This window comes from Arvicanthis niloticus, chromosome 24 (assembly GCF_011762505.2).
Source record: "Arvicanthis niloticus isolate mArvNil1 chromosome 24, mArvNil1.pat.X, whole genome shotgun sequence".
Lineage (NCBI taxonomy): Eukaryota > Metazoa > Chordata > Mammalia > Rodentia > Muridae > Arvicanthis > Arvicanthis niloticus.
In genome coordinates this window covers 27,494,223-27,508,729 of record NC_133432.1, presented here as the reverse complement: position 1 = coordinate 27,508,729, position 14,507 = coordinate 27,494,223, and the positions used below count along the sequence as shown (strand labels likewise).

Genomic DNA, 14,507 nt, shown 5'->3' with positions numbered 1-14,507 from the left:
GACCAGAGACTTGATTGCATTAGCCTACAACAGCTGAACACATTCTGATAACATCAGGATTTTCCCTTGGGTGCGTGAGACTTAAAAGGTGTGTGACTTAAGGGCGTGACTTAGAGATCAGATTTAGAGACAAGACCTAAGGGCATGATTAAAGGTGTGACTTAGAGGCGTGGCTTAGAAGTGGGACATATAAAAGGCGAGAGACAGCCAGAACAATTTGGAGTATCAGAGAATCAGACACTTCAGAGAGTACAACTTGGAACTAGGAATTAGGTTAGACAGTACAACTTGGAGCTAGTTATTAGGCATTAGGTAGCAGGCACTTGGAAGAAGTAACTTGGAGAAAGAACTTGGAGGCACTAGGGACTAGGAACTCAAGACTTGGGACTTGGACTAGGAAGAGAGAATGAAGAATAAATGGGATTGAATCACACTCTGTTTGGTCCGTCCTCTCTCTCTTGCTGAACCCCCGACCCGTGGACCGGAGCTGCTTGGGACAGTGCGGGCTAACAAGTTAGTCCCCAAGGCTTTTGGCAGTGTGGGTTCCAACACTGACAGAGCGGTCTGAGACATTTTGGCCCACAAACGTGGGGTAGTGCAGTTCTCAACATTTCTGGCCCCCAAGTGTGGGGCAGGAAGAACAAGGGACCCAACAAGAACGAGAGACCCAGTGAAGGACCTTACTGGAAGAAGGATCTGCTGAAAATTCAGAAGTGAACCAAAGGTGATCATCGCAGGATTCTGCTGTGTCGAGAAAGGTAAGTCAAGTTAATGAAAATGTGGCAAGAGCCTGGCGGTGGCACACGCCTGCCTTTAATCCCAGCACTTGAGAGGCAGAGGCAGGGGGATTTCTGAGTTCAAGGCCAGCCTGGTCTACAGAGTGAGTTCCAGAACAGCCAGGGCTACACAGAGAAACCCTGTCTCGAAAAACCAAAAAAAAAAAAATAAATAAATAAATAAATAAATAAATAAATAAATAAAATAAAATAAAATGTGGCAAGAAATAAGTCAGCCTGAACTCAACTCTCTGTTTTTTTTTGTTGTTGTTGGTTTTTTTGTTTGTTTGTTTTGTTTTTGTTTTGTTTTGTTTTTTGGTTTTTTGAGACAGGGTTTCTCTGTGTAGTCCTGGAACTGCTTTCCTCCTCCTCCTCCACTTCTTTCTCGAGATGTTTCCCTCTTCTTGAATTATGTTTATGAGCTGGTTTCGGTGGCGCACGCCTTTAATCCCAGCACTCAGGAGGCAGAGACAGGAAGATCTCTTGAGTTCCAGGCCAGCCTGGTCTACAGAGGGAGTTCCAGGACAGCCAGGACTACACAGAGAAACCCTGTCTTGGAAAACAAGTTATGAGTTATGGATCTGTGTATCAGTGTGTGGGTGTATGTACATTTGAGTGCGGTGCCCTTGCAATCCAGAAGAGGTCATCAAATCCCTAGGAACTGGAGTTAACAGCCTGTGAGCTGCCAGACAGACATGTGGGAGGTAGGGCTCCATCCCTTGGTTTTCTGCAAGAGCAGGAAGTGCTCTTAATCACTGAACTATCTTTCCAGCCCCTTTTGGAAAATGTTTTTGAGATAGGGTTTCAGTAAATTGCCCAGGCTGGCTTTGCACTCATCCTGCAACTCTTGAATTTGATTCTGCTTTGACTTACTGAGCAGTTCGGGTTACAAGCCTGTGCCAACATAACTGTCTATACTAACTTTTTAAAATGCCCCCTTCTAAAGAGACCTTAATAGATACTGGGATTTTTTTTTTTTCCTTTCTTTTTCTGGGAGCAAGATTGTGGCATGCTTCGTTGTTTAGCTTAGTATTCTATTCATGGAGACGGGCTTAGTGTTATCTTGGGAATTAGGAATTTCAACTAGGGAACCAGTGGATCCTGGTGGTTATTTCCAGACTGCAACATAAAGACTCCCATTAAAGTATTGGGCATTAAGATTGAGATGTACACGTTTTGCACGAGTATTAGTGTCCTCTGTCCAAGGAAAGCAGGAAGAACGTATTTTATAGGTAGCATGTACTGTAGGTTTCTGCAGAAGAAAATGGTGGGAGGAGATGCCTTTAAAATGGTTGCTCCTATGCAGTATTCCCTAGGCATCCATCGTCCCCAAACCCAACGATACCATGAGGGGAAAACTCCGCCCTTGAGGAGGTCAAGAGGTGCCCCAGCACAGGGCTCTTGCAAAGCAACCTCTGAATGCAAACTACCTCCTACCCAGGAGTCCTTACGGAGAGCGAAATGTAACTTCTCTATTACCCTCATTTTCAAAAAGGCACGAGCACGTTCGGAAAGCCTGCCTTGGCCCAGCTCAGCTTCCGTAGCTCCTAGTGCTGGGGCACGTTTGTCGCAAAACCGCGCGAGACTTCCGCGTCTCCACCTTTTTCCCGTCATTCCTTTAACCTGAGTTTTAGTTTGGTCGGGGGTCTTGTTTGTAGTTGGAGGCCGAGCTCCGGGGGTGACGTAAGGTGCCCGTGCGACTCCTCTGCCCCTCCGCGGTCCCGCTCTCATCTTTCCATTCGTCTCCGGGCCGAGAATCTCTGCATCTCCTTCAAACACTCTCTGCGGTGCATTGTCGCGCGTTCCGGTCCGCCCGGAAAACAAGCCCGCCGGCGCGCGCTTCCAACGGCCCCGACCGCTGCCAGGTGGGGGAGGGGAAGGAAAGGCCCGGGTGGCGGGATCGCCAGGAGAGGACTGTGCCCGGGGGCTTCGGGGGTGGACAAGGGGGAACCCCTGGGGACAGTGAAACTGTCGGAGCGATCGCCCTGCCCGGGATGGCAGGCCGGCCTCGGCGGGAGGGAGGCGGGCGTGCTGCCCCCGGGGGACTGTCCCTCCTCTGGTCCTTGTTCATCATCACCGTGTCCACCCGCCGCCGGGCTCCAGGCCTCCTCTGACAGCACCATGGGTGACAGTGATGATGAATACGATCGAAGACGCAGGGACAAATTTCGAAGAGAGCGCAGCGACTATGACCGTTCCCGGGAAAGAGATGAAAGACGGCGAGGGGACGATTGGAATGACCGGTGAGACAATATTGACGTCCTTCCCCTCCATCCCCCCCAACCCCAGCCCTCACAACCCTTCCGCGCCGCAGTTTGGTTTTTTTTTGTCTTGTCTGTCCCCTACCCCCTTGTCTTCTTTGCTTTTTTTCTTACAGAGTCTTGTTAGGGTGTAATCTGCCATTGAGCCATTTCTGTAGTCCAGTCTATTCACTGTTGGCTCAGAGTTTAACATTTTGAGTCCGAGGCGTTTAAGATCAGAGCGACAGCCAGTATTAGTGGTGGGCAGGAGCTCCACATGGCTGGATCATTGCATGCTGCGTAGTGAGATTCTATCTCAAACCCAAATAATAAGGAAACACAAACTGACCAAAGCCTTAGGAGTAAGAGCCTGAGTGGGAAAGAGTCTTCACACTGACATCAATCAGGACTTTGCATCCCCTCTCCTTCAATTGAAAATATAAGAGTTTCTTACAACCCGGTTGGCCTGAAACTTGTAGGTAGCTGAGGATGACAGTAAACTTCTGTTTCTGTCAACCTCTCCTAATGCGGGAATTATGGGAATGTTCTACCACATCCTGGTTAAGAAATTGTTGAAGGGATTTTAAAACCAGGTAATTGGGATGAGAAGAAATGTGGAAGTTTATATATATAAAGAATGTTTATGGGGAGGGGGGTTGCTTACATTATGTTTGTGCTCCTCATTCGAGCCTGGTGCCTAAGGAGGCATTAAATCCTCTGGGAAATTGTTGTGAATTGCTTTGTGGGTGCTGGGACTCAAACCCTAGTCCTCTGCAAGAGGAACCCACCAGTACTTAGAGCCCACTCTCTACCTCCCATCCCTTTTAAATCCAAGGGTGAATTAAAAACAAAACCAATTTAGTGAGTTAAAAGCTCAACTTGCAAACGTGTTTCTTTATTTTTAAAGATTTATTTGAGTGCTCTGTTTGTATGCACATCTGCATGACAAAAGAGGGTATGGGACCGGATTATAGACTGTTGCCAGCTACCCTGTAATTGCTGGGAATTGAACTCTGCTCTGGATGAGCAGCCAGTGCTCTTAACTGCTGAGTCATCTCTCTGGAAACAGATTTCTTTAAAGGAATTTTAATGACTTTTTGTGATAGAATCTTAGAGGTGGAGACCAGCCAGGGCTACATGATGAGACCCCCACCTCCTCAATAAATAAGTAAATATGAAATTAAGGGAAAGCCTGCCAGTCAGCACTTAGAAAACCCTGGAAGCGATGAAGCCTGGTGTGTGTGTGATTGTGAGTATGTGGACGGTATACGCATAAGGGTTTGTGATTTGTGGAGGCTAAAGGTGTTCTTTCTGGAGCTGGAGTAACAGGCATCTGTGAGTGGCTGCCATGTGTGCTAGGAGCCAAACATGGGTCTCCTGCAGAAATAGCAAGTGCCCTTAACCACTGAGCCATTTCTCCAGCCCCTAGCACATTTTTAAAAATTATTTAATTTTTGGTATGTTTTTTGAGACAGTTTCTCTGTGCAGCCTTGGCTGTCCTGGAATTTTCTCTGTAGACCAGGCAAGCTTCAAACCCAGACCTTCAGCTGCCTCTGTGTGCCGAGCAAGCACTGGGTTACAGATGTGCACCACTGCCTGGCAGCTTGGGGTTTTGTTTTTAGTGTATAAGTGTCTTGCCCACATGATTTCCATGCACCACATGCATGCTGTGCCTGATAACCTGTAGGAAGCCGGGACAGTGATTTATCATTAGAGCTGGAGCTGACAGGATGATGTGAGCTGCCGTGTGCATCCTAGGAGCCGAGCCTTGGTTCTTTGAATCCCTGGGAGCCATTGCTAGCCCCCTTGCACTTTAGTTTTTGAGACAGGGTCTCATGGAGAATAAGCTGACCTAGATCATGATGCTCCTGCCTTAAACCTCTTCAGGGCTGGAAATAGGAGTGTGAGCCAGCATACCCAGCTCTCCTTAGTGGCTCTTTAAGAAAGAAGAAAATTGAATTTGCTTTTCTGAGTCTGAAGCTAGATGAAGTCCTTCAGAGTTGAATTGTGTGATGTTAAAGTGGCTTTGGTTTACATGCCACAAATAGGCATGATCATTGCAGAGGAACTTAAGTTCTGAGGAGCAGATGACCGTCTATATAGTGTTTTGGAGAGCCACAGGAAAGAGACACTTACTTAGCTGGATATCTAGGGAATTCCCTAGACACGGGTGATGTGAACAGCTTGAGATAAGTAGGCATGACACAGTTCGGACAGGAGCACATGCTCTTGGTCGATGTAGTGTTTCTCAAACTGTCTGGAGACATAGCTATCTTTCTTAGTGGAGCTGCAGGAGTGCTGGTTAAAGCTGATGGTACCTTAGGACAGCAGTTATGAAAAAAGGATGCAAGCTTGAAGGAAGAGCATCAGTTAGTGTCCCTGACAGAGCACTGTGTTTTGTTTCTGGTTTGGTTTTCAGGATGAGCAGCGGATGAGAAGAATGCATAAAAGAGCATTGTGTTAAGTGTTGGGTAGCCACTGCTTCAGCCAGAGCAGCCGTGTGACTGACAGGGAGCTGCAAGTGGTTGTTACAGGTGCAGGTTTTTATTGGAGCATTGTCAACACTGGGGCATCACACTTAGTGATTGGCAGACATGTGCAGGAAAAAAAAGCTAAGAGAAGTTGCTACTAAGAAGAAAGCTGTCAGTATTTGCTGCTAGTGGAACTGGTAGAAATTCAGTTTAGAAAACTTGTATCTACCAGGTTGAGCTCCACAGTGTCCTGATGGTTAGACTTTTCTCAGGTGAGCCGTCTTTGTTTCGGTATGGGTTGATACTGTATAGTGGGAAAGGCCATGAGCTGTTTAACACCTGGTAGCAGTTACTTCAGTGGAACAGAGTTGAGGGGCATTGAACATTCCAGGCAGGTGTGTTACTGCGGAGCCCCAGCCCCAGGCTGCTGGTGTGGTTTGGATGAAACAGTCCTACACACTTCACCTGTTAGTTCTGAGACAGGGTCTTATGTAGCCCAGTTTTATCTCAGACTGTGTAGCTGCCTCTAGTTTTTAAGTGTTAGACTTACAGCCTGCCTGCTTCAACTTACTCTTAAACCACCTCTTTCCAGGAGCAGGGTCACACCTGTAATCAGCACTCCTGAGGCAAAGGCAGGGGCATTTATGTTGGATACAATCTTGGTCTAAGTAGGGAGTTCCAGGCCAGCCTTGAATACAAATGAGAGCCTGTCTCAAAAATCAAAAAGGGGGCTGGATATTAATTACAGGAGTTAGGAGCTGGAGGATCTCTGAGTTTGAAGCTAGCCTGGTCTACGCAATGAGTTCTTAGAGAGCCAGGGCTACACAGAGAGACCCTGTCTTTAAAAAAATGAATAAATTAAATATATATCAACCTTCACACACACATACCAGATACCCAGCCCAGCTGCTCAAGAGGGTGAGCACTCTGTCTGCACAGCAAGATTATGCTAACTTTATGCAGAATAGTAGGAGGAAAAAAAGCCCAACTGATCTGAAAAAGCCTTTAAGTATTTCCTTTTATGATAATATATCTGTGTAAGGAGTGGTCATTTTCTTCCCTCTTATCAAGCCAGACCTTGAAGAGAACAGTGTTCCTACATAGCAAGGTTTTTTTTACTTTGAGCAAATACTTATTTTTCATAAAAACATGTAATGAACTTGGCATGGTGATAATGACAGGGCGATAATGTCATTTTCTCTTGAAGCTGAAGCAGGAGGGCCTCAAGTTCAAGACCCGCCTGTGGGGGCAGCCTGTGCAGTTCTGTTCACTGTGTACTGCTTCTGGTACAGTGAGTCCAGGGCTAGCCTATGTAGTTTAGGGACACCATTTCAAGGTTTCTGAAAGGGAAGCAGGGCTGCGGCCTAGCATAACTTAGTAGAGTGAATTCGAGAAGTACTAGATTCAGTCTCTGTATCTGCAGAGTTCATATTAATGTATAGTTTTAAGATTCATAGATGCTAAATACTGGCTTTAAGGTAGGTGTAGTGACGTCTCCCTGTGATCTCAGCACTTGGGAGGTGGGAGTAGGAGAATAGAACTCCAAGGTGATAAGCTTTGGGCTGTAGGGAGTTCGAGGCCAGCCTGCGTATGAACCACTGTAGCCCCATCAGGCTACTGCGTCTGTTTGCTTGTGTGCAGCGCTAGACGGTGGAGCCGAGGCCCGTGTGCTGGGCAGCCATGACAGCTGATGGACAGCTGCATCTCAGCTCCATCTTTGCTATTATTAGAACTTGTTCTTGCTTCCAGAGAGTGGGACCGCGGCCGAGAGCGCCGCAGTCGGGGTGAATATCGAGACTATGACAGGAACCGAAGGGAGCGCTTCTCTCCCCCTCGACACGAACTTAGTCCCCCACAGAAGCGCATGAGGAGAGATTGGTGAGGGGCCATCCCTTTCTTTTCTTACCTCAGGTCCCTCGGGCCTGCCCCTGCTGAAAGCTGGCTGCTTCCTTGCCTCAGTCATCCCACACACCCACCATTCCTTTGTCCCTTTTATCCCTTGGGTGAGAGACCATATCCTCCATGTGCCATCCCTTGTACCCTTGTCCATGTTCTGGAGAGGTAGCTCTGGTTCCTTCTGTGTCTGACTTTTGTGTCCCCCACCCTCAGGGATGAGCACAGCTCTGACCCATACCACAGTGGCTATGACATGCCCTATGCTGGGGGGGGTGGGGGACCAGCATACGGCCCCCCTCAGCCCTGGGGCCACCCCGACGTCCACATCATGCAGCACCACGTCCTGCCGATCCAAGCCAGGTAAAGACGGGCGTCTGCGGAGAAGGGGCTTGCCAGCTTTGGGGGAATGTCTGGGGTTGTGGGGAACTATGGTTGGAGCCTGGGAAAGGATAGGTTCTGGGGTGCTTACATGCTTGGAATGGTGGGCATGTAGGTACAGGAAGGGGTGACTGACTACCTGGGCTCGCTCGCCCTCCTCCCCTCCAGGCTGGGCAGCATCGCGGAGATTGACCTGGGTGTGCCACCACCCATAATGAAGTCCTTCAAGGAGTTCCTTCTGTCTCTGGATGACTCTGTGGATGAGACCGAAGCCGTCAAACGCTACAACGACTACAAGCTGGACTTCCGAAGGCAGCAAATGCAGGACTTTTTCCTGGCTCATAAAGACGAGGAGTGGTGAGTGCCCCTGCTTGCCTGCCCCCTTTTGCCCTGGCCCGTTTCTCTGGTCTGGCTGGAGGAGCTGCACCCTGTCCTCTGGCTCTCCCCATCACGGCACTTCCTGGGAGTGGGGAAGGGGAGGGAAACACTGGCTGGTGGGACCCCACCCACCACCTCCTCTGCCTTCCTCACTGGGACACCTCCAGGCAGCTGGCCAGAGCTACTTAGCCTCTGGGTACAGCACACAGACTGCGATCCTCTTGTTGGTGTGGGTCATTGTCATCCCCAGTCACCAGGACCCAGTGTGGCCGTGGTCTCCCAAAGGCAACGAGTGAAGCCAGACAAGAACAGCCAAGATCTCAGGGTCGTTTGACAGAAAAAGAATTTGAAATTTTTTTTCCTTATGTGGATGTTTTAATTTTAATCAACCATCTTTTCCCCCCTCCTGCTCCTCCTCCTCATCCTCTTTCTGCTCCTCCTCCTTGAAAAGAGCCAGAACTGGGAACTACACCCGCTCATCGACGGAGCTCGGAGCAAACCCACCTCCACCCCCACCATACCCAGCCCATACATGAGCCCCTGGGCTGAGCGGCGGGGCCCGGCCAGGCAGACAGGCAGGGCACCGCTGTGCACAATGCAGTGGTCTAGCTGAATGTATTGCTTAGGCAGCTAGTCAGTCAGGGCCCCCACCGCGGAGGCCCGCGGGGGCGGGGCATCTAGGCCGGTCACCCCAGCCAGGAGCCAGCGGGCAGCCCGCCAGCCAGCATGGGCCCTGGGCGCCACTAGTTAAATCTTGAGCTCTGTTTGACCAAGCAGCCAAGGTAAAGATCCTGGAGGTGATGCCTGCAGCTTTCCTCTCTGCTCAGCCTGTTCTGTTCTGTCTCATGTCCCCTTCTGACTGCCTGTGTGTCTTGGGGTCGCTCATGCACCTTCCATTTTCTCTCTGTCCATGGTCTTGCTCTTCTGCTAAAACACTTCTTGTTTCTGTTTTCTCAACTTGTCTGTCTTTGTTTTAGATTTCGGGGCCCTCACATTTCCCCCATTTCTTCTTTTCTCCCACCCCTAATTCCTTCTGCCTTTGTTTTTCTCCCCTGCCCTCAGAGGCCTATTAAAATGTTTTCTTTTTCATACTCTGCCCAGATCCTAACCCTCCAGCCCTCTTCTATCCTATGGCCTACCTCAGGCTGTGCAGGCACTTGGCCTCTTTGCTCTTTCCTGCCCCTTCCTTTCCTGCCTTTTCTTCCCGAGGGGAGAAAGGTGTCCTGCCTTTTGGCCTTTTCTATCTGGTACACTTCAGGTTTCCTTCTGGCTCCACCTGGGGTGGAGGGAGTTGGCGGGAACCTCATCTGGGCTTGGCCAGGAGAGGGAGGTTCTCCGGGGCTCCCGCTCCCTTAGCTTTTGTCTGAGGCTGTGGGAAAGGGCACCTTCTTGTCCTTCCCAGAGGCTTACAGCAGTAGAGCTGCCTCAGAACCCTGGCCTTCCCCAGAGCCATGGTCTTCCTAACCCAGAGCTCTCACTTCCTGGTTCTCCCTCAGATCTTTCCAGAGCACAACCTCTGGTTCCTTTTGGGGTGTTGGGTGGTTTTGATGTACTCCTTTCTTGATTTTATGACCTTCTGTGGGTGCCAGAGGCTATGCCCTGCCTTTCTTGGGCCCCTCCCCACATTCTGGTCTTGGCTGGTCATAACTGTTTTGTCTCTCCCATCCTGCTTGCTTGCTTTTGCAGGTTCCGATCAAAGTACCACCCTGATGAGGTGGGGAAGCGTCGGCAGGAGGCCCGGGGGGCCCTGCAGAACCGATTGAAGGTATTCCTGTCCCTCATGGAGAGTGGCTGGTTTGATAACCTTCTCTTGGACATAGATAAGGCTGATGCCATTGTCAAGATGCTGGATGCAGGTCTGTGCTTCAAGGGCAGGGAGGTCTCAGCTGGGAACAGAAACCAGAGCACTTGGTTGTGACCTCTGCTGTTGTTATTGGTAGCTGTCATTAAGATGGAAGGTGGCACAGAGAATGATCTCCGAATTTTGGAGCAAGAGGAGGAGGAGGAACAGGCAAGCAAGACTGGGGAGGCCAGCAAGAAAGAGGAGGGCCGTGCTGGACCAGCCCTGGTGGACGGAGAACGCAAGGCCAATGACAAGGATGAGAAGAAAGAAGATGGAAAACAGGTGGAGAGGCAGGGGCTGAGGGAGCTGGAAGCTCCACTGTGGATAGAAGGGGTGTGGTGGCCGATGCCGCCAGCAAGAAAGACTGACGTCAGAGCTGTCTCGTAGGCTGAGAATGACAGTTCCACTGATGACAAAACTAAAAAATCCGAAGGTGATGGGGACAAGGAGGAGAAGAAAGAAGAGGCTGAGAAGGAAGCCAAAAAGGTAAGGTGTGTTTTGCATGAGGCCAAGATGTCGGGGCTGGATCCTGGGGGTCTTGTTGGCCTACTCCTGTTGCTTCCACAGAGCAAGAAGCGGAACAGGAAGCACAGTGGTGATGACAGCTTTGATGAGGGCAGTGTGTCCGAGTCAGAGTCCGAGTCTGAGAGTGGCCAAGCTGAGGAGGAGAAAGAGGAGGCTGGTACATGTCCTTTCCTTACTTCTTTCTGCTCCTTTGTTTTACTGTGTTGGGTGTGTGTGTGTGTGTGTGTGTGTGTGTGTAAATGCATTTTTATAAATAGCTGTTAATTGTGTATCTTGGCTAGCTCCCAAATAAATGAGGCAAGACTGTCAGGTTTATTTGATATACTTCACAGCACAGTAGCTGGGCAGTACTGACCTATTCTGTCCCTCTACGCTGATCTGTTTACCTCTCAGGCAAAAGGCAAAACCCCCAAGTAGTGGAGTTTCATACTGATGGGGCTTTCTGCTCCACATGTGGTCGGTCCCAGTCTCTCCCCAAACCTCTTCCTCCTAGTGAATCCTCCCTTCTCTCGATCCCTTTCCCTGGGAGCGAGATTAGAAGTCCAGTCCTATTCTAGCCCTGTTCTCTTCCCCGTGCGTTCGGCTGCTGGCTGATTTGCTTTTATTGACAAGGCAGAGAATGAATGGAAGCAATGTTTACACAACATTCAGGCAGGAGACACTTTGATTAAGCATCACAGTGCCGGGTCTGGACTGCAGCCAGATGTTGTGCAGAGAAGCCAGAATTTGAAAAATACAAGGATAATGTGTGTATGTGTGTTGGGGAGGAAGGGGTTTTCTGGGGTGATGTCTGGTTGAAAGTGCTGCTTCCATATTTATGTATATAAAGTTGTACCAATTACTACTTCTTGCTTAGAAGAAGCACTTAAAGAAAAGGAGAAGCCCAAAGAAGAAGAGAGGGAGAAGCCCAAGGATGCTGCAGGGCTGGAGTGTAAGCCCCGGCCCTTGCATAAGACTTGCTCTCTCTTCATGCGCAACATCGCGCCCAACATCTCGAGGGCAGAGATCATTTCTGTGAGTGGGGACATCAGTCTTAGGGGCAGGGTGGCTGTGTGTCCTAGATCCTTCAGGTGGCAGAATGCCTATGGCATAGGGAGGCCTGGTTCAGTGTACATTGGGGTTCTTGGGTGCTGGCCTTTCCTTCCTGGGAGATGAAGGGCACTTGTTCAGGGTTTTAAACAGTGGAGATGAGGGAGAGGAGTGAGTTGAGTTCCTATGTGGCTTTTCTCTTCTCTTGATTCTTTTGACTCTTGCAGCTTTGTAAACGATACCCAGGCTTTATGCGGGTGGCACTATCGGAGCCCCAGCCAGAGAGGAGGTAAGAAGACACATAGGGATGGTGTAAGGAGGTGAGGTAGTGACTGACCCCACTGGCTCCGTTCTGGGACAGTGCTGATAAACTTTCCTACCTAGGTTTTTCCGACGTGGCTGGGTGACTTTTGACCGTAGTGTTAACATTAAGGAGATCTGTTGGAACCTGCAGAACATTCGAGTAAGTGCTGGGAGTGGGACCTCAGGACTCATGGTTGGGCTCTGGTTGTCCATTTCCGTGTCCACTCAGCCGTGAAGCTTCAGCTACAGGCTTCCTTCTGTCTGAGAAGCTATGGGCCTGTGACCATGGTTCAGTCCCCTTGGGGGGTGGGGGTTGGGTTTAAGGGTCTCTGTAGGGCCCGTTGTTCAAGGTGCAGCTTCTGGGGTCATCATTGATCTCCTTGTTGATTATGTCCCCATAGCTCCGGGAGTGTGAACTGAGTCCCGGTGTGAACAGAGACCTGACCCGTCGTGTCCGCAACATAAATGGCATCACACAGCACAAGCAGATAGTGCGCAATGACATCAAGTTGGCAGCCAAGCTGATCCACACGCTGGACGACAGGACCCAGCTCTGGGCCTCTGAGCCTGGGACGCCTCCTGTGCCCACAGTTAGTGACTCCCAGGGGATTGTTTCTTGTTACCCACTGGTCCCTGTGCTACCTCTGACCTCATCTGCTTGTTTCCCTGATCCCTGGGTCGTACCCATAACCTCCCTGATTCGCCCCTTTGTCTGGATGCTGTCTCCGCCAGCTTCCAGCAGCATAGCCGTGTGTGGGTTAGGATGGGAGAGATGAGGAGTGTGGTGAGCAGGAGGAACAGGGTTTGTCAGTGATGCCAGTGCTCCCTCTTCGTGGCCCAGTTTCTGGTTATTTTTCTGCTTCATTGTCTGTCTCATCCTTGCTAGAGCCTGCCCTCGCAAAACCCCATCCTAAAGAACATCACCGACTACCTGATTGAGGAAGTGAGTGCTGAGGAGGAGGAGCTTCTGGGGAGCAGTGGAGGACCTCCTCCTCCGGAGGAGCCTCCCAAGGAAGGCAACCCAGCTGAGATCAGTGTGGAGAGGGATGAGAAGCTGATCAAGGTGCCAGTTCTGACCATCTGGAGTGTGTCCAGGGGCGTGTGTGCTGTGTCTGTATGAGGCCTGAGGAGTAACCTTGTGTGTCCCCCTCCCACCCTACCCCAGGTTTTGGATAAACTTCTTCTCTATTTACGCATTGTGCATTCTCTGGATTATTACAACACCTGTGAGTACCCTAATGAAGACGAGATGCCCAACCGCTGCGGCATAATCCACGTTCGGGGGCCCGTGCCTCCCAACCGAGTCAGTCATGGAGAAGGTACACCCAGGCCCCCCTGTCTCTCATAACCAAGCTGTCCCCTCCTGCCCCTCCTCTTACCCGTGCTTCAGTTCCCTCAGCCCACCTTTGTCATCCGCACAGTGCTGGAGTGGCAGAAGACATTTGAGGAGAAACTGACTCCACTGCTGAGTGTGCGTGAATCCCTTTCTGAGGAAGAGGCCCAGAAGATGGGTCGCAAAGACCCAGAGCAGGAAGTGGAGAAGTTTGTCACCTCCAACACGCAGGAACTGGGCAAGGATAAGTGGCTATGTCCTCTCAGTGGCAAGAAATTCAAGGTCTGGGATGTGAAAAGAGCCGGTAGGGTGGATTGGGAGGTGGGCCTCAGTAGCAAGACCCCTAAAAGACTGAGGAGGCTATTACCTTCCAGCGGGGCCTACGGGGGGAAGAGACTGCATCGTGCTGTCCTCATCTCCTCCCCCCAGGGTCCGGAGTTTGTGCGCAAACATATCTTCAATAAGCATGCCGAGAAGATCGAAGAGGTGAAGAAGGAGGTGGCATTCTTTAACAACTTCCTCACCGATGCCAAGCGCCCAGCTTTGCCTGAGATGAAGCCAGCGCAGCCACCTGGCCCCGCCCAGAGTAAGATACGCTCTATGGTGGCTACCATCCCTTTGACTCCACTGACCTTCAGGGCTTTTTCCCCTTCCCCCCCCCCCCCCCCCCGCAGTAATTCATGTTCCTGTCCATGCTGTACTCCCCCCAGGCCTGACCCCAGGACTTCCCTACCCACATCAGACACCACAGGGCTTGATGCCATACGGTCAGCCCCGGCCTCCCATCTTGGGCTATGGAGGTGAGTGTGGAAAGGCAGTGCAGGGGTTTGTGTTTGTAGGGGGCTACAAAGCTTAGGCTGAGGTTGAGGTCAGTGTTTAGTTCACCCTGGGTCTTTGTCATAGCTGGTGCTGTCCGCCCTGCAGTCCCAACAGGAGGGCCTCCATACCCCCATGCCCCATACGGTGCCGGTCGAGGGAACTATGATGCTTTCCGTGGTCAAGGCGGTTATCCTGGGAAACCCCGGAACAGGTGAGCATGAACAATGCCCAAGCTGCTTCCCCTCCTCGGACTGTAGGGACTAGGGACGTGTGTTCACACTTCCTTTGTTTCACAGGATGGTTCGAGGAGACCCAAGGGCCATAGTGGAGTATCGGGACCTGGATGCCCCAGATGACGTTGATTTCTTTTGAACCATCCACGCTCCCCCCCCCCCCCATCGCTATATCTGTACCTGTGACCACTGGTATCCCATCAGCTGAGAATTTTTTTTTGTACGTTATTTTACCTGCTAGTAAAACTACTTTGGTAGTGTCTGTTAACTATGTGCAGTATGT

The 14,507-nt window shown here is 50.5% G+C and overlaps 1 protein-coding gene across 14 annotated transcripts; it reads left to right on the top strand.

Moving 5' to 3' along the window:
• The first annotated feature begins 2,371 nt into the window (after positions 1-2,371).
• On the top strand, positions 2,372-14,492 carry Srrt (serrate, RNA effector molecule). Of its 14 annotated transcripts, none has more exons than XM_076923282.1 (20): positions 2,373-2,641; positions 2,880-3,019; positions 7,237-7,365; positions 7,597-7,743; positions 7,930-8,118; positions 9,826-9,995; positions 10,080-10,264; positions 10,370-10,468; positions 10,550-10,664; positions 11,367-11,521; positions 11,764-11,825; positions 11,921-11,999; positions 12,241-12,429; positions 12,726-12,902; positions 13,005-13,158; positions 13,261-13,454; positions 13,602-13,758; positions 13,883-13,972; positions 14,076-14,202; positions 14,288-14,492. In XM_076923282.1, exons 2-20 carry the CDS (start codon positions 2,898-2,900, stop codon positions 14,361-14,363), a joined length of 2,616 nt encoding a protein of 871 aa, XP_076779397.1. In that variant the 5' UTR covers positions 2,373-2,641; positions 2,880-2,897; the 3' UTR covers positions 14,364-14,492. The 14 variants fall into 14 exon arrangements, with proteins under 14 accessions (XP_076779391.1, XP_076779392.1, XP_076779387.1 ...); XM_076923280.1 differs by having other exon boundaries at positions 13,871-13,972; XM_076923283.1 differs by having other exon boundaries at positions 11,364-11,521; positions 14,097-14,202.
• The last annotated feature ends 15 nt before the right edge of the window (positions 14,493-14,507 follow it).

Coding starts and splice junctions, on each gene's coding strand:
- Srrt (XM_076923271.1), top strand. CDS start 2,898: ATGGGTGACAGTGATGATGAATACGATCGAAGACGCAGGGACAAATTT. Junction 9,996..10,079: donor TGTCAAGATGCTGGATGCAG/GTCTGTGCTTCA, acceptor TGTTATTGGTAG/CTGTCATTAAGATGGAAGGT. Junction 12,000..12,240: donor GGAACCTGCAGAACATTCGA/GTAAGTGCTGGG, acceptor ATGTCCCCATAG/CTCCGGGAGTGTGAACTGAG.